The following is an 18,976-nucleotide window of genomic DNA, read 5'->3' on the forward strand; positions in this document are numbered from 1 at the left end:
AAGTTCCCCTGTAAATGTTATATTTCTATGGAATCCAATAATTATATATTTTTTGATCCGGGAAAGTTGTTTGAATTTATTGTTAGTAAAGAGAAACCTGGCATTAACCCTGGTTCGTACGCTATATCGGCTGCGTTAACTCTAATTCTTTCTATCCCTTAGCAAATGTTTCCCTACGTAAATGTAATTGTGATATAAATACTTTTAAGTTCCTATTTCTTGGATCTTCTTTAATGTGGACTAATTGAAATTATATAAATTGCCTGGATAAATATATTGCTATTATCTTACTATATTTTTCTGTAAATTCTATGATTTATGTATTTTGCATAAATGTAAATTTAAAATATATAAATAAAAAATAAATAAAAACAAACAAACATTGAGGTCTTGCCTAGTCTAGATGGGAGCCAATAGCATCTACTTAGGCTGAGCATTATAGGACCTGACACCAAGGAGGACCTGCTTTTATTCCGCATAGTCCTTGAGGCTCATTTTCAAAGCACTTAGCCTCCCAAAGTTCCATAGAAACCTATGGAACTTAGCCTCCCAAAGTGCTTTGAAAATATGCCTCCTTGTCTGCACCAAAGGACTTGGATGCTGGGAACAAAGCGAAGGCAAAGAAGCACCAGCATTTGTCCTTGAAGCATGGTGCTAGGAACTCTGGGACACTGGCCTTTCTGGATCTGAGAAGTGTCAGTGTTGAGAACCACACCCCCCTCCGTGGAAGCAGTACCGATGCGCTAGTCTCCCTGAAGCTGGGACCTCGCCTTTGTTTTGATACTGGCATCTTCACAGACCGTCTCCATACTGGCACCAGCCCCGCCTTTGACAGTGCCTGCCCTTGAGGAGCACTTCAGTGTCATGTTACCTGAGGAGCTGGGCCTCATCCTTGCGCAGAATGATGACAAGGCATCAAGGTTGCTGGTGCTGACTATGGTACTGCTCCAGCCCATCCTAGAGATCCATTCTCTGCCAGCAGACACTGGCTCCTTGCTGGGCATTGGAGCTCCTTTCTAGCCTGTATGGGGAGGAAGCAACCCTAGAGTCCAGGAGAGGACCCTTACCTTGGCACTGTTACTCAGAACCTGGCCTTGCACCCAGTGGACCGTGACAAGTGCAGACTCGGGCATCCCATGAGGAATATTTTGCTGTTGGAGTGCTCCTGGAGATGCATCAGCCTGTGTATTACTTGGAGAAGTCCCTTCACCTGCCTTTGGACCCTCTTCCACCATAAGAAAGAAGTTTGCCCCTGAGGAGCTCTCCCTTGTCAGTTTTTTAAGGGAGAATGCAGAAGCCAGTCTAAGTTGGAAGTCAAGGATGAGCCCAGAGCAATGATGTTGGGTGTCCTTGATTGACTCCCTTCCTAAGGAAGCTGTGACAGTGCCTGTCCACAGGATCTTTAAGAACACACAGAGAAGATGGACTCTGTAGAATCCCAGAGGCTCCTGAGTTCAAGAAGCTGCAGCTTCTGCACCATTCCATGGTGGTCAAGTCCACATTCAAAAGAGCCGGAAGTTTGAATTCCCCCATGCTTTGGCTCCCCCAGGCAGGGATGCTCGCACTCTGGAGTCTTTTGGGAGGAAAGTGTTTCAGGGCTTGTTGCTCATTTCCCGCGCCCACCCTTACCAGCTCTACACAAGCATTTACTTGAAGAACTTGGTAGACATTGTTGCTCGAGTTTGCAGACACTCTCCCACTGGAGCAGGCCACAGTTTGCCAGATAGCCACAAAGCAGGGGTGTCACAAACACATAGCTAGGCCACTTCAGTACTTTTGATGTGGCCATAGATATACTATACGCAAACTCTCATGGTTGTTCATCTCAGACCTGGAGCCAGCAGTTCAGGGAACATTTACAGACGTCCCTTGCTGAGAAGACAGTCTTTCTGGGGACAAGGTAGAAGAGGTGGCAGACCTCATAAAAAAGAGAACTGATAACATGAAGTCCCTCTTTTGGCCCATTACTTCTGCAGCCTCCATTTCTTGGAGGTTTTTAGGTGGGAAACAGAAGGACTGCCTGCTACTCTCAAAGGTTCACGCCTTTATCCCATTCACAGGCCCAGACTCCGTGCTCCCGTCCTCAGCAAAGCAAGCCCTAAAAGTCTCAACGAGCTCCCCAGCCCAAGCAAGGGATGAACTTCTGACTGACTCCAGTAATGCATAGCTGACAACAAAGTGCTTGTACCAGACGGCTGAATTATTTTCCAAGAAAGGTGGCCTCTTGTAACTTACATATGGTGGATCCTTTAAATAGTTCAGGGGGGTTATATACTTAGTTGACATCAACCTTCTCCAAATTGCCCACCGAGAGCAGCAAAATTCAACTCAGCAACAGGAAGTGCTCACAGAGGAACTCCCCTCCCTTCTAAAGACCCAAGCTTTCAAACCCATTCCACCAGGGAAGAAGGAAAGGGATTCTGTTCCAGGAAATTTGGACAAAGACCTCTGCTCTTTTGGGCACGTCCTAGACTTCAGAGCTCTGAACAAATATCAGGTCAAAGAACATGTCAGGATGATTTCTCTGCATGTGCTTCTTTACATATCCAGATATGTCCAAGCCACAGGAGATATCTCAGATTTTTAGTAGGGAAGCATCACTACCAGTATCAACTCCTTCCATTTTGACCTCCTGTCCACGCCCAGAGTGTTCACAAAATGCCTTGCAGTACTTGCAGCATCGCCATACTAACTGGGAGTTCACGTGTTTCCCTACATGGACTATTGGCTGATAAAGAGTACATCAAAGGAAAGTGCTCACGAATCAGTGCAGAGAGCTTATTCAAGTGTTGGAGCTACAAGCATTCATGATTAACGACCCCAGGTCCCACGTGCTTTCAGTACAGCAGTTGGAGTATTTTTGGAGCCCTGCTAGACATGGTTTAGGCTCGAACCTAATCTGCTTCAGATATAGGTGGATGCTGTTATCTGCATCACCACACAGGTTCAGCACAGCCAGCAGATCACTGCTGAGCAGATGTTGGGGTTTTAGAGCTATATGGCCTCCATAGTGCATGTCATATTCATGACTTGCCTCATTTGTGAGATGGCTAGTGGACCCTAGCTTCCTAGTGGTGTCAGCCATCAGATTTCTGACTCAGCCAAGGTCTGTAATGGCCTGAGCTCTATGACTGGGCCCGCCACCATTCCAGTGGGGGGGGTCTCTGGCTGTACCATAATTATACACATGCCACAGGTAATCTAGCGGATGTCATCGCAGTCAGTTCTAATCTTGCTCAATCTCTGCTCTAGTGGACAATTTGAAGCAGTTTGACTCTGAGACTTCCATTTCAAAGTCCTCTCCCTCTGAAGATTCTGACCAATGTATGCACCACTTGGGATGGGGTGCTCATGTAGTATGGCTTCACACCCAGGGGTGCTGGTCTGCTCAGGAGACTCAGCTTCACATCAATCTTCTTAAGCAAAGGCCTATTTGGAGTACTTGTGTTACAAGACGTATGAGGAGAGACTTGATGACCTGAACATGTATACTCTGGAAGAAAGGAGAAACAGGGGTGATATGATACAGACGTTCAAATATTTGAAAAGTATTAATCTGCAAACGAACCTTTTCCAGAGATGCGAAGGAGGTAGAACGAGAGGACATGAAATGAGATTGAAGGGGGGCAGACTCAAGAAAAATGTCAGGAAGTATTTTTTCACGGAGAGAGTAGTGGATGCTTGGAATGCCCTCCCACTGGAGTTGGTGGAAATGAAAACGGTAACGGAATTCAAACACGCGTGGGATAAACATAAAGGAATCCTGTTCAGAAGGAATGGATCCTAAGGAGCTTAGCCGAGATTGGGTGGTAGAGCCGGTGGCGGGAGGCAGGGATAGTGCTGGGCAGACTTATACGGTCTGTGCCTGAGCCGGTGGTGGGAGGTGGGGCTGGTGGTTGGGAGGCGGGGATAGTGCTGGGCAGACTTACACGGTCTGTGCCTGAGCCGGTGGTGGGAGGTGGGGCTGGTGGTTGGGAGGCGGGGATAGTGCTGGGCAGACTTACACGGTCTGTGCCCTGAAAAGGACAGGTACAAATCAAGGTAAGGTATACACAAAAAGTAGCATATATGAGTTTATCTTGTTGGGCAGACTGGATGGACCATGTAGGTCTTTTTCTGCCGTCATTTACTATGTTACTATGTTTATGGTATGACTGCACACAAGTCCTTAGGGCCTGAGTCTCCTACTCAATCATGTGACAGCAGCCTCAGGGAAGGACTTTGCAGACTGCTGTCTTTTTTTAAGTGGCTGGACCCTTCAGGACTTGCTGCTACTTGGGATGTGCAGAAAGCCCATGCAAGGACTTGCGGCTAGTGGTAGGCTGCGCTGAAGCCGGGGGCATCTGCACTCAGAAATGTCAGTTGAGTCTCCGCCACTGTACGCACTTGATGAAGTTTTCCATCCTTATAGAGAAGATCAGTGTGAATGGGTGTCGCCATTTATATTGGATGCCTGCTGCCCTCGGTTGAAGAGTTACTGGTTTCAGTTCCATGTGGCGCTTACGAGTTGCACTGACAAGATCTTGGTAGACCTCAATAGGATACAAATCCCATTTAAAATTGTCAGCCTTCCTGGCAGCTTGCAATATTTGTTCCTTATCCTTAAAGTTGATTAAACATACCACAGTGTCCTTTGGTTTATTACTCTGGGGTGTTCCCAGTGCTCTGTGAGCCCTTTGTTGCAAAATGGTTGTCCTTCCCATACAGGGCTCCCACTATGCTCTGCACCACCCGCTCACAATCCAGGTATGCGAGAGTTTTAGGCACACCTCGGAAACTCAAATTGGAGCACCTGCTCCGATTTCCAAGTCCTCCAGTTTATCCATGAGGAGTGCATCGGAGGTCTAAGTCAGGCAGCTGTGCTTCCACCACTGCAAAAACTTCAGTGTGCTTATCCAAGTGCTGCTCAGAGTCCTCCACCCAATGACAATGCTCTGTGATTTCTGAGTGATGGTCTGCTTCTACTTTGGCTAGCTCCTCCCGGACTGCCTTGATGTCCGATTTGATCTCCAAGACCTCCCCTGTGGATGCAGTCGGTGCGACCTGGGTGTTTGACACCACAAGGAGCTCAGAAGACTGAGCAGATCAGCTGGGATATGGTCAGCGCTATCTTACAGGCCGGGCCTTGTGGAACTAGTCCCCGTTGCACCCAGGTAGGCAAAATCCGAGAGATCCACTGTTTTATTTCAGGTGCTCATGCTAGTCTGCACCCCATCACAACTAGGAAAAATACTTGTTGGAACTGGCAGTGCCTCCGATGGCAAAGTTCTAGTTTTAGGGGAATTGCCTGGAGCTCTTCTCCTATGCAGTCATACCTGGCGGTGGCATCACGTCCTTTCCCTTGGTGTATCTTTTTGCCACTTAACAACAAAACCATCAAACCTCTGACTGTCATGGAACCTCATTGTCAACCTTAACCTTCTGAGGAAAGCTCCTTTTGAGACCCTTGATTCCTGTCATCTGAAGTGCCTGACCTGGAAGGTCTTATTTTTGGGGGTGGTTACTTCAGCTCGCAGAGTCAGTGATCTTCAGGCCTAGTTGCTGATCACCTTACACAAAGTTTCAACATAACAATAGTTCTCTGCACATATCCTAATTTTCTTCCTAAGGTAGTGTCTTGTGTTCCATCTTAGTCAGTTGTTCTTCCAACATTTTTCTCCAAACCTCATGCCCATCCTTGCAAAAGCGTACTGCACACCTTGTACTGTAAGTGACCCTTAGCCTTCTATGTGGACAGTCCACCCAGCTTTTTGTTTCATTTGACTCAAAAGTGTTGGGAGAAACCATTAGGGAAACACACTGTATCCAGTTGGTTAGCAGACAGAATCTCTTTTGATTAAGCCCAGGCTTCACTGACTGTAGAGGGTCATGTCATTGCCCATAATGTCAGGGCCATGGCAGTGTCAGTAGCCCACTTGAGATCAGCTTTCATTGAAGAGATTTGTAGAACTTCTACGTGGTCTTCAGTCCTCACATTCACATCTTGTCACCTTGAACAGAATACCCGACGTGACAGCAGGTTTGGTCAGACAGTAATACAGAATTTATTTGGAGCGTAAAATCCAGCTCCTCCCTCATAGGCCCAATGTATTTCTGTTCTAGGCTGTACCTTCTCAACAGGGTGGTTCTTGTTGCTAGTGTTTTGTTTCTTTTTGTCCTTGCTGTTGCAAGTCTTTATTAATAGGTTTTTTTTTCAGTGAGCCTGGTAGCTAGGGATTTCCCCTTATGAGAATCGACATCCTGCTTGTCCTCTGAGAAAGCAAAGTTGCTCACCTGTAGCAGGTGTTCTTCAAAGACAGCAGGACACACATTCTCACATACCCTTCCACATCCCCTAGGAGTTGCATTCTTTATGCTTTTTTAATCAACTGCGGGTCTTGCGTGACCCGGGCAGGCAGGAAGGCACTTGAACGTATGCAGTGGGGGCCAGCCAAAGTCTTCTAGAAGTTAAGAAAGACTGGGCAGCATCTGCACCATTGCAATGTTGATGATGTCATCCAAATGTAAAAATGTATGTCCTGGCCTCGGAGAACACCTGCTACAGATGAGTAAATTCGCTATACAATAGGCAATCGTCTCAAATGAAAGAGGAGAGGCAATTATTTCAAATTGTCCGATATTTCCCTTTTATATTCAGGCAGCAAGGTGTGATTGTTGTAAAACTCAAGGAACTCTGAAAGAAAAAGTACAATGGCGAGGAGAAATAAAGAATTTCTGTGATCAGCAGTGCTTGCTGCGCTTCTACTGCCAACAGAATGAACCAAACTTAGCAACTCAGCGTGGACCTGAAAATTTACATTATGGTATGTAGTGTTATAAAATATTACAAAAATTAATATAACTTGTTGATATGTCACACCTTCCTGGGAATCTTAGGCCAAATTATACTGTGGTGTGGTGGCATCTGTCTGTAATCTTAAAATCAGCATTGAAAGCAGCTGTTAATAATTGAATGTTATAGCTGAGCATGCATTCTGTATGAGTGTGGAGTAAAATTCAAATATGATGGATCACACCACAGATTCAGGTAATCAAGCTAATCCAGCAAACTAAACCAGGAACCAAGCAGGTTGATAATTGGAGAAACAATCCAGAAAAACTATGGGAACTAGACAGAGATTTAGGCAGCAGTCTCACTAGTTTTGGTAGATGTTTAGATTATTGTAAAGCTTGTTGATAGGGAGTAGAAGATGGGTGTTGGGTGCTGGATTAGGTTGGTAACTTGGATGGTCCTTTACCTAGCCAGGATGGTGTGGAACCCCCTGGTAAGGAAGGAGACAAACACTTGGAGAAGATCCTTTCAGGGGATCAAGTTTATTGCAGCAGGAAGCTGTGGAAGCCTATATAAATGGGCAGATGGAACCATCCAGTTAATCTTTTCAGCTATTAATTGCTGTGTCACTATGATTAAAGATGTAAGATTAAAACGAAGGTAATACAGATGACTGCCTATTGTTTTAAATGGGATGATAGAAGGCCTTTTCCAGGAAAAGATGACAATTGAAATATCAAGAATGAAAGTGATAGTACAGGCAATACATTTATTTGACTGCCGGATCAGAATTATCTTGATCTCTGCCTGGGGACTGGTTTTAGAAGGTTTTACAGAACTAAGATATTCATTTTTATTCACTTATGGTAATTTAGACCATGTAATCTGTTAGCTAGTTTTATTGGCATTTAGACTACATGCCATTCAAGCCATCAAATAGGATTGTGTAGGATATGGTTTGAGACCGCATATTCTTTTTATTAGGTTTAATAATAAACATCAAGAAGGTCTTTAAAATTAAAAGCTTGGTGGCCTACACAAACACATAGGAAAAATCTTATATATTACATAAATAGAAAACAAAGAAAGGACATTTTGAAACAGGCCCATAAGAAAGAAATAGTACACAATTCACATCAGCTAGGGAAAACATTATCAGAGCAATGTTAAAAAAAATTAATAATAATTTTTTAGAGACTACCCACTTAAATATATTCCTGTGGAACTGTTCTAGTCTGTCAATTCCTCACACTCCTCCTGTTCAAAAAGAAACATAACTGGGAAGGTTCAGAATAGATGTCTACATTATTTTGATATCTAGCTAAACCTTTGCAAGAAAGCCTTATAAGAATTGAGCTCCCATAGCCTCAGTTTCCTGATGTAAAGCCAAATATTGCTTGTGCCTGACCTGAATCTTTAGAAACACCAGGCAATAACCTCACCCGTCCCCCATAAAATTGAATTTTTTTTCCGTAAATTGTTCACAAAACATGATCCTTACTACTACTATTTAACATTTCTTGGATAAAGACAAAAGGTACGGGTACAGTAGGTCTAGCACTTATCTCATCGCTAGATTAAGACCAAATATGTTGACTTGAATTGATCTTTAAATATTCTAGTAGATTAAGATTGTATGCATATATAACAGTTTACACCTACACCCCTCTTTATTTTCTATTTGAATGAGGAGCTATTCTTATTATATACACGTTTCTTATAAATGAAATGCTCTTTGCTTTGTACCTCAGGCACAGTATCTGCTGTGCCTTATATGGCCTAAAGTACTACTCTTCTGCAGTGTGGCTGACAGTACAATATATAGTATCCCTTTCCATAAGGCCTTAAGTGTTGTTTCTGTGGTTCTGCCAAACCTGTTGGGCCTGAGGAGCAGTATCCCCAAGTCAGCGCAAGGCACTCTGCTTTGTGAGTAAGTAGTGGTAAATGTGTCATCAGACCTTATACATACATTTTTGTTATGTGCATTGTTTGAAATTGAACATTATTCTAATCTTAAATCTAATTGTGTTTTCAGATCAGGGTGTCCAAACGACACGACCAAAAACGGTAATTATAGTTTTAAATAAAGTTGAATTGTGTTTATGTAAAATGGCTCTGTTGTGAGTGTTAAAATATTACAATTTTTATTTCCTGCCTTTTTTGACTGATAGTGTTCTCAAGGCAGAGAATAGGAACTAAAATGTGCCACAGTACAGTAGTTTTAAAGGTGCAACAACTTCAACAAAATGGTCACTGCTGCATATAACGAAAAGCAAGGTGCAGAGGAATAGAGAAAGTAGAGTACTGAGTAACCTTTAGGGGTCCATCTCTACCAAGTAGGATATATAGGGCTATCCATTTACTAGTAATGATATTGAAGGATCTGATGGAACAGTAAAACTTTCATGTGTTTCTTGAGGTAGTTCTTGTGGATCTCTTTAGGTAGTGTTCCAGAAAATGGAGGATGCTGTCAGTCTGTTGACATATCAAAATTTCAGATTTCTTTAATGTGGTTAAAGAGGCTCCTTAGGTGCACCTTATTGACCTTGCAGGAGCAGAGAAATATAGCTGGTTCTTCAAGTAATCTGGTCTACTCTTACTGTCTTAAAGTTTAGAGTTAGGATTTTAAAGCTGGCCTTGTTGAGTACAGGTAGCCAGTGAAGTTTACATAGAGTGGGCTTGATATTCTTTTATCACTCGAATTCCTTAATGGCTGCAGAAGATGAATCCAGAGACACGTGGGTTGTGACCATCTACCAGCAGGTGGAAATACAGAGCACTGAACTTAACTACGTCTTATAAGATGGAATGCTCCATGGATGGTCTTTTCTCCAAGGACAAGCAGGCTGCTCGTTCTCACATGTGGGTCGACGTTTGCATTGGCCCAGGAATCGGCATTATGCGAGCAAAATATTAAAAGGTTTTGCCAGAGTCTTCTAGCGGTCGTGCAGCGCACACCGTGCATGCGCGGACTGATTTCCCGTCCTTCATGTGAGCACTTCTCAGTTTTTCTTTCTCTGCGTTGAGGTGTGGCAGCGTTCGTTTCTGCTCCTCTTCAGGCCCAGGAAGAGTCTTCCCTCGTTGTGAGTTCGTTTGCTTTTTTATTTTTATTTTCTTATTTTTTCTTATAAGATTTTGTGAAAAATAAGGTTCCCGTAGTTTCCTTTATTTTTTTTTTTTTTCACTTATTTTAAGTTTTCTTTCTTTTTCATCGCGGTCGGCCTTTAGGCCGCGCGGTCGGGTTCTCCCCTTTTCTCTTTGTGCCTTTTTCTGTTTTTAGGCACGATCGCGTCTTTTGATTTTACCAAAGCCATTTTTCCTTCCATGTCATCGAAGACACCCAGCCGCTTCAAGCATTGTACTCTGTGCAACCGGACGATCTCAGGTACCGATACCCACGCTTGGCGTATCCAGTGCCTTGGGCCCAACCATAGCCCAGCCGCTTGTAGTCTTTGTCTTCTTAGGAAGAAATGGACCCAAGCGTCTCGAGAGGCCCAGCAAGAAAAACCTTTTGGGGCTCAGTCTGGTCCTTCGACATCGGTACTGAGGTCGCCAGCGGCGTTGACATCGAAGAGAGCATCGACGTCGGGGAGAAAGGTAATGGCTGCTATGAGACCAACTCATGCTGGGAGCAGTGAGACGTCGAGTTGGTCTCCACCTGCCTCGAGGCCTTCTGTTATGCAGGCCCCCTGGGACCGGCCCCTAGGAGGTGTGAGGATTCCATGTCCTCATTGGTACCGAGGAGTCTTGATGATGGGCGTCGCGCAAAGGCGAAGAAGCACCGTCATCAGTCTCCTTCGCACGGTACCGGGAGCTCCGGGGCGTCGAGAGAGTCGGCACCCGAGAAGCATCAGCGCCGAGAGGATCGCTCCCCCTCGAAACAGGAGGTGCCGATGTGTCTGACTCCTAGTAGCCTGATGCCTACTCCTTAGCCTCCACAGATTCCGACACCGCCTATCCCACCGACCCCGCAGCCTTCTCCGATGGTGGCTCTCGACTAGCGCATCTGGGCCTTGTTTCCAGAACTTCTGGAGGGACTGCTGCGTCAGTCAGCTTCAGTGTCGGGGTGTTTGCACCGTCTGTACCATCTGCTGCAGCAGTGTCTGGCCCTTTACCTGTGGTGAGGTCCTCGACTGAGGCGACATCGACGTTGGCTACCACCCAGGTCGATTCCCCTTCATCATCAGCAGAGGGAGCTTTGCCGCAGTCGGACAGGGCATTGACCTCTCGACATCGCCATAGAGGACATCGTTCTTCGGCATCGAGACAGGTTCAGTGTCGAAGTACCTTAACTCCAGGTTTTATCCGACACTGAGCAGGGAGCGTTCGTGGGAGTCAGATGAGGATCCCAGGTACTTCTCTTCTGATGAATCCTTTGGGATTCTCTCTGATCCTTCCCCTCTGCTAGAAAGGAGACTGTCTCCACCGGAGAGTCTGTCTTTTTCCTCATTTGGGAAATGGCTATGGCTATTGCCTTCCCTGTGAAGGTTAAGGATGAGCCCAGGACTGAGATGCTCAAGGTCTTGGATTATTCTTCTCCACCTAGAGAGGCTGTGACAGTTCCTCTACATAAGGTACTGAAAGGAAGTCCTTATGCGAAACTGGTCAGCCCCTCTGTCTGGCCCCAAGGCTGTAAAAAAAAAAAAAAAAAAGTGGATGAAAAAGGGGACTGGAAAAAAAATATGGATGGTATCTATGTACAGGGAGGAGGGCTGTAATGGTTAACATATGACTAATAAACTTGCAGAATTTGCAAATTTTGTATACAGAATATTTTTTGTACAGAATTCCGTCAGGAGTATATAATATACCGCCTTTACAATAACGATATCAAAGCGGTTGACACATAAAAAAAAGAAACAGAAGAATGCAATAAAAGGGAGGAAAGGAAATACAATAATGGTTGGAAAGAAAATAACTAAACAAAAAGGGGGGGGGGTCACATGATGCTCTCAAGAGAGAAGATGTGGTTCCATGTTCTCCGAGGCCCCTGCTCCCTAGATACTGCTTAAATATTCTTAATCAGCACGAGAGAGCCCTCAAGAGACTTTGTTTTAGTGGTGAACCTCTACGGGAAAAATATTTGGGCACACCTGCTAAAAATATGGCCAGCAGAGGTGCAAAAAAAGAAAAACTAAAGGCGCAGCACCGCGGATGAGGGCCCGTTGCAGAATGGACACGCGCCGTTTACAGAAGAACAGTTGCAGCAACTTACGGAGGTGGTGGGAGTGGCAATGGCGCCGAAATTGGATAAGCTGTGTGTGCAGACATCGAATCTTGAAGCGCTCCTTACCGACACTATTAAAAGAACGGGAGAGCTGGAAAGTAGAGTCTCTGCAGTAGAGGATATAGTAGGCCCCGCCACGCGACAAGTCAGCATGCTGGAAACTACAGTTGAGGAGCTGATGGCGAAGATTGACGACCTCGAAAATCGCTTGAGGCGCAGAAGCCTCAGACTGGTGGGACTGCCAGAGTCCATAAATGATCGTGTGCTCGCCTCGGTGCTTGAAACATGGCTAGCTGCAGAATTTGCGCTGTCCGATCATGTGGGAAAGATCTGCCTGGAGCGGGCACATCGGATAGGCAGATTCCAAGATGGCAGACGGACCCCGCGCACGGTTATTATCAAGGTGCACAATTACGTGCACAAAGCAGAAATTTTGAGAGGCTACAGGCTAAAACGGAATGATATAAGATATGATGGTCATCAGATCCGAATCTTTCAAGATTATTCGGCCGCATTACAAGAGAAGAGGAAAAATTCACTCCCTTGTACCAGCAGAGTCATGATCTTCATGTGCCATTTATGCTGCTTTATCCGGCGCTGCTGAAAGTTAAATCTGATGGGACATGGAAGCAATTTGAGAGTGTCTCAGCAGCACAACAATGTGTGAAAGAACTAGCAGAGAAAGGACAAAGACCTGATCACGCAGCGGAAAGTACCTTAATTATGTTTGTGTAATATATGCTCTCATGTGCATTTGAAGTTTGTTTGGTTAGTATTGTCATAGCAGGTAGCTGTCACTATGTTCAACTTGCTATTTCGTAGGAGACAGTTATTGTTAGAGAGGGCAGGGGCCCGGAGACACGGAAAACCCCCAATGCCTATCCATTTAGTGATGGGTGGGGTAACAGTGGATTTACAGAAGAGGGAAGCGGGAAGTCCTGGAGGTAGGGAAAGGGCAGGGGATGGGTGGACGGAGAAGAGGGGAGAGGATGGGGGAGGGCAAGACAGGAACAAGGGTATACAGAGTCCATGGGGATCCCGAGGGCAGCAGAATTATGAAGGAGAGTTGGCTGTTAGGTGGTTTAAGCAGGAACACGATATCATAACAGGAACCCGAGGGGATAGGCTGGGCTCCCTGGGGGATGATCAAGGAAGTATGACTGGATGTGGAAATATAGCCTTCACACATGACTAGGGGGGCTGGAAAGGGTATGCGTATAATTTCCTGGAATGTTGGAGGGATTACATCCTCGATAAAAAGGGCAAAGATCTTAGGAGCTCTAAAGAGGCAGAGGGTGGACATAGCTTGTATACAGGAAACGCGCTTGTCACAGGGGGAGCAGGATAAACTCAAAAGGCACTGGGTAGGAGAGATCTTTGGCTCCCTGGCCTGGGAAGACCGGGGGGGGGGGGGGGGGGGCAATCCTACTTCACAAGAGTGTAGCTGCCAAGGCCAAATTGCTGTTTGTGGACCATGAGGGGCGTTATGTGGGTGTTCACTTGAATCTGCAGGGACAGGTGCATACCTTGGTGGCAGTATATGCGCCGCAGTTGAGGGAAAAGAAATTTTTTGCCAAACTATTCGCGGAGTGCCAGAAACATGGGTAGGACCCCCTAATAGTTGCGGGAGACATGACTCAAGTCTTAGACTCACAATTAGATAGATCTAGTATTAGAGTTACAGGGGGGGTCCCTGGGGCTACGTTGCTGGAAGATTTCTGTGGCTCATTAGGTTTGGTAGATCCATGGCGGCTCTTGCATGAGGAAGAACGAGATTTTACACATAAATCACGAGCTCATAGAACCCAGTCCCGAATAGATTATATTCTGGTAGCGCAGAGCTTATTTCCCCAGATACTGAATGCTGAGATTGGTCCCGAGGAGATCGCAGATCATGCGCTTATTTGGGTGGACTTAGAGCCGCAACCTTATTTTCAGGGGCCTGGAGGGTGGCGTTTTCCAGCATACTTATTCTCTTCCCCTGAGTTTGCAGCTTTCCTGACCTGCAAATGGGAGGATTATATAGCATACAATAGACAACATGAGGATAACCCTAGTCTCTTTTGGTCTACTGCAAAGGCGGTGATTAGAGGAGACCTGATTGCATATGTGAGCAATAGAAACATAATGTTTTTCTGTTATATTACAATCATGTTTCTTTCATTGTCATGTAACCCCAAATCCTTCTGTAATACCAAATGTCTTTTCTTCTTCTTTCCACTATTCATGATGTATTGTAAGCCACATTGAGCCTGCAAAGAGGTGGGAAAATGTGGGATACAAATGCAATAAATAAGTAAAAAACAGACAAATAACGCAGAAAATTGTGGAGTTAGGAGAGTCAAAGCAGCAAAACGGAGATATACTAGGAACCCTACGCAGGCCTTATTTGAAAATATTATAGATGCCAGAACAGAGTTATAGTCTGCTCCATGAACGCGTAATGCGGTCCATGGTGATGCGAAAGTATGCATTAAAGAGAGATGGAGACAGGCCAGGGGGTTTACTAGCACGCCTGATTAAAGGAGCTCGTCGATCACATTTTGTATCGCAGCTCCGCAAGGAGTCGGGAGGGGTTACCTCACATCCAGCGGAAATTGCGGAGGTATTTAGACTGCATTTTGAGAAACTGTATGCGGGAGAACCTAATATAGATCTTAAAGATTCGGGATTATTTGCTGAGATCGAAAATGCCGAAACTTACTGAAATACAGGTGACAGCACTTGATTCACCTTTGATGGCTAAGGAGGTGGTAACGGCGTTTCAGGCCTTGAAGCTACACTCCGCGCCCGGCCCAGACGGCTTTTCTGGTGAATTTTATAAACTTCTTAAGACCCAAGTAGTGGGGCCCTTGATCAGTCTATATGAGGAGGCTACTGAAGTTGGGCGACTTCCTAGATATGCCAATGAGGCTCTGATCAGCTTGATACCGAAGCCGGGAAGAGACCTGATGGATCCGGCATCTTACAGACCCATTTCATTGATAATCGTAGATATTAAGATCTTGTCGCGGATACTGGCGGAACGCTTGGCACTGGTGTTGCCATCCATTGTGGGGGTAGAACAAGTAGGATTTGTCCGAGGAAGGCAATCTGTGCTGAATGTACACCGGCTGATTGCGGCTTTGATGGAGGCCCCGACCAGGGCCCCCTCGGGTTTGGTGATAAGTTTAGATGCGGAGTGCGCCTTTGACAGGGTGCTATGGCCCTTTATGTGGGAGACCCTGAGTTGGGTTGGCTTAAAAGGATGGTATTTGCGCGCTGTGCAGATGCTTTATGCGGCCCCGAGAGCGAGGTTGCTAGTCAATGGGGTTAGGACGCAAGAGTTTATGATAGAGTGGGGCACGCGGCAGGGTTGCCCATTATCCCCCTTATTGTTCGTGATAACTTTAGAGCCCCTGCTCTGTGTAATAAGGGCGGAGCCTGATATTGTGGGAGTCAGAGTGGGGAATGAGCTTTTGAAAATTTTAGCATATGCAGATGATCTGCTGCTGGTGGTGGATGAGCCACGGATATCGGTGGGATGTTTAACGGAGATTCAGATATATGGAGAACTATCAGGATTTAGGCTGAATTTTTCCAAGTCCTTGGCCCTCCATATTCTGGAAGCTACTCGGCAGAGGTGGGAGGGATTGTTCCCATTTTAGTGGGTGGAAGGGCAAATTAAATACTTGGGAGTCATAGTTCCCATTCAGTTGGGCACATTATATGAGAAAAACGTGTTCCCCCTGTTGACAGGAACAGTGCGAGTGATGGGATTGTAGGGGTCTTGCCCTCTGTCTCTTACGGGAAGGATAGCACTCTACAACATGATAGTGGTACCAAAGTGGCTCTATAAGTTCCAGATGCTGCCCTTATACCTGGGGGGGGGGGGGGGGGGGGGAGAGGAAATTGCAGGCTATTCTCAGACGGTTTTTGTGAATAATACTATGGACACATTATGTAAGCCGAAAATGCACGGGGGTATGGGTTTACTTAGCATGAGATATCTTACCATTGCGTGTGCCATGAGACATGCTAGAGACTGGTTAGCAGGAAGCCAACACTTTACAAATGTTCATCTGGAGGCCTCCATGAACCCAGAGATACATCTCAGCTGGCTAATGCACACGACCAAAACACGACCCAGAAATAGCCCGAGGAAGAACTTGTTTGTCAACTCGATACGAGCAATGTGGCGGTGGCTGTGCCGCATACACAGGTTTATGGCGGCGGCCACCCCGTTTATTTCACTATATTTGAATCCAGATTTTCCAACTGGTACTTTGCAAGGTACATTTGTCAAATGGAGACAACGTGGGCTATATTATCTCTACCAACTTTTAAATGATGAAGGACAGATAAAACCTTTCGCGGAGTTACAGAGAGAACATGGGTGGCCGACAACTGACTTTTATGCTTATATGCAGGTGCGCCACTATGCTGCTGCTTTGGGTGCTTTTAATTTAAGTGAAGATGTACAAGATATTCTATCCACAGCAGTAACACTGGGGTGTCAGAATATTGTACCATTGCACTACCATCACCAATTTCTGCTTGACTCCACAGAGGATATAGATTACCGTGGAATTGCAAAGAGCTGGACGAAAGATCTAGGTGGAGAGTTTACTGAGGACATGCAGCGCTTTTTACTTTCCATCCTCCATAGATCGACCTTTATCCGAGATTCGGAACAACAATACAAATTTGTGATGAGGACCTATATTGCACTAGCCCGGGCACAGAAAGCTGGTTTTGGATCTGGAGAATGCCTGAAATGTGGCATGGCCCAGGCAACATTGGGACACATGTTTTGGGCTTGTCCCCATATTCGGCAATTTTGGCTCTCTCTTCTGGAAGAAATTAAACGTTGTTGGGGCCGACAGCCGGCAGAGGATCCATTGATCCTGTTTGACATATTTAGTCTTGCAGAACCTTCCCCCGCCCCCCCCCCCCCCCCCAGGGGCTGTTGGGTTTTTCACAGAGGGCCTTATTGATTGGGAAGAAAGTAATTTTACTTATGTGGAGAGAGACATGCCCACCATCTAAAGATCTATGGAGGTCCAAATTGATAGAACTCTTGCACACAGGACTATGTGGGGTAGTAAACTCCATGGCGAAAGATATAAGCTCATTCCGGAAAGTATGGAGGAAGTTTTTGTATACAACCACGTGCTAAACAGAAATTTTCCAAAGACTACAATGGAGCCTTGAAAGGCTCGGGCGGCCTGTGGACCCTAGAAAGACTGCTAGATTTACTACCCTGGACTAAGAGGACAATTCTCATACTGGGAGGGAGGGAAGGGGGAAAAAGGGGGGCAGGGAGGAGGGAGAAGATAGGGGGTGGGCGGCGAGTGCGGGGAGAGGAAAGGGATTCGGGAGAGTAAGGGAAGAATTGTGGTTTAAGCATAAATTGTTTGTTGTCTGTTAACTATTGGTTGGTTGCCACCGCTCACGTGGAGCGATGGAGACCATGCTGTACATATCTTTAATAAAAATGATTTAAACATAACTAAACAAAATTCAAACACATACACACAAGAGATTAGTTGAAAAAGGTATTCCTCTATGTACAGTCGCATGGCCAGTGGGGTAAGCTGTCAGTGGGCAAATTAAACACCAAATGAAAAAAGTGGCTATTAAGTAGCGTTCTGAATTTAGAAAAGGAAAGTTCTAATCTGAAAAGGGGGGAGGTAAATCATTCCAGAGCCTGGGGGCTAAAAAGTGAAAAAAAGATCTGTGTAAATTCTTAATGAGCAAATCAGGGAGATGGGAGTACCAAGTAATGAGAGTCCAAGGAGGAAAGAAAGGGGGAGGGATTGTAAACGATTAGAACAGAAAAAATATTGAGGGGGAACCAGAATGGAGTACTTTATGGGTGAGAATCAGGATTTTAAATCAAGAATGACAAGGGAAGGGTAACCAATGAAGCTGAAGAAAAAGAAGGGTGATGTGGTCAAACTTCTTAACTTTCAGTAGTAGGCGAGTTTCTGAGTTCTGAAGGGTTTGAAGATGATGCTGTTGAATGGAAGTAATACCTGCATAAACAGAGTTAAAATAGTCTAATTGTGATATGATGAATGTGTGAGTGAGTGTATGCATAGCTGCTAAATCAAGACATTTGCTGATAGATCAGAGACAACGGAGCCAAAAAAAAAAAAAAATCCTAGTTGGATGACTTTGGAGATCTGGTACTCGAAAGATAAATGGGAGTCAATGATTACCCCTAGGCACCAAAAATGAAGTGACTGAAGTTAATGGGGCATTTAAAAAAAAAAATTGAGAGGCAGCGAGGGGACAGGATGGGATTCGGACACCCAGCAAGCTGTTGTTTTGAATGTGTTCATTACAAGTCTGTGTGCAGAGAGCCAGTTATATAGCCTAGGTATCTGTGTATAGGGGTCCAAGGTCTAGAGAAGTAAAAAAAAAAAAAAAAAGTAGAGAAGATAGAGAATCTGCACAGAAGAAAAAATTAATATTGAAGTCTGAAGAAGGGTTTCTAAAGGACTTTAAAAGATTGGAGTAACTGGGAAAGAACAGAACCCTGGGGGACTCCACAGCAAAGGGTTACAGAAAGATTGATCATAGAGATGATAAGAAAACCAAATCTAGACTGAATCTCCTACACCAATAGTTTGTAGACGAGTGAGTGATCTAAGTCGAAAGCAGATGAAAGGTCCACAGATCCTTGAAGATAGTGAAGTTCTTTGAGTAGACAGGCAACAGTTGTCTTTAGTGTGGTGAGTCCAGAAACCTGGCAACTTCTTGGGCGGAGTCTTGGCTGTTTTCTCTGGATGACATCTGTAGAGCACCAACTTGGTTTTCGTTGCATACTTTTTCTGCGCACTGTATCTTGGATGTCACTGCTCGATCAGATGCATCTTTTGGAACATCGGTACTGTCTGCGGGAGTTTTGAATTCCCACCCTACTTAAGGGCTGCTTTGCTGTATCCCGTAAGTTTGTAGATTCATCTGCTGCATACGCCAAGGAAGTGAAA

The 18,976-nt window shown here is 45.2% G+C and overlaps 1 protein-coding gene across 1 annotated transcript in view; it reads left to right on the forward strand.

Annotated features, from left to right (window-relative positions):
- Window positions 1-18,976, forward strand: part of ZMYM2 (zinc finger MYM-type containing 2) — a 552,630-nt gene that overhangs the window by 385,628 nt on the left and 148,026 nt on the right. Inside the window, exons 14-15 of the mRNA XM_030202393.1 lie at window positions 6,638-6,803; window positions 8,808-8,839. Coding sequence (XP_030058253.1) covers window positions 6,638-6,803; window positions 8,808-8,839 — 198 coding nt within the window. The remainder of the gene's footprint in view (window positions 1-6,637; window positions 6,804-8,807; window positions 8,840-18,976) is intronic.

This window comes from Microcaecilia unicolor, chromosome 4 (assembly GCF_901765095.1).
Source record: "Microcaecilia unicolor chromosome 4, aMicUni1.1, whole genome shotgun sequence".
NCBI classification, from domain to species: domain Eukaryota; kingdom Metazoa; phylum Chordata; class Amphibia; order Gymnophiona; family Siphonopidae; genus Microcaecilia; species Microcaecilia unicolor.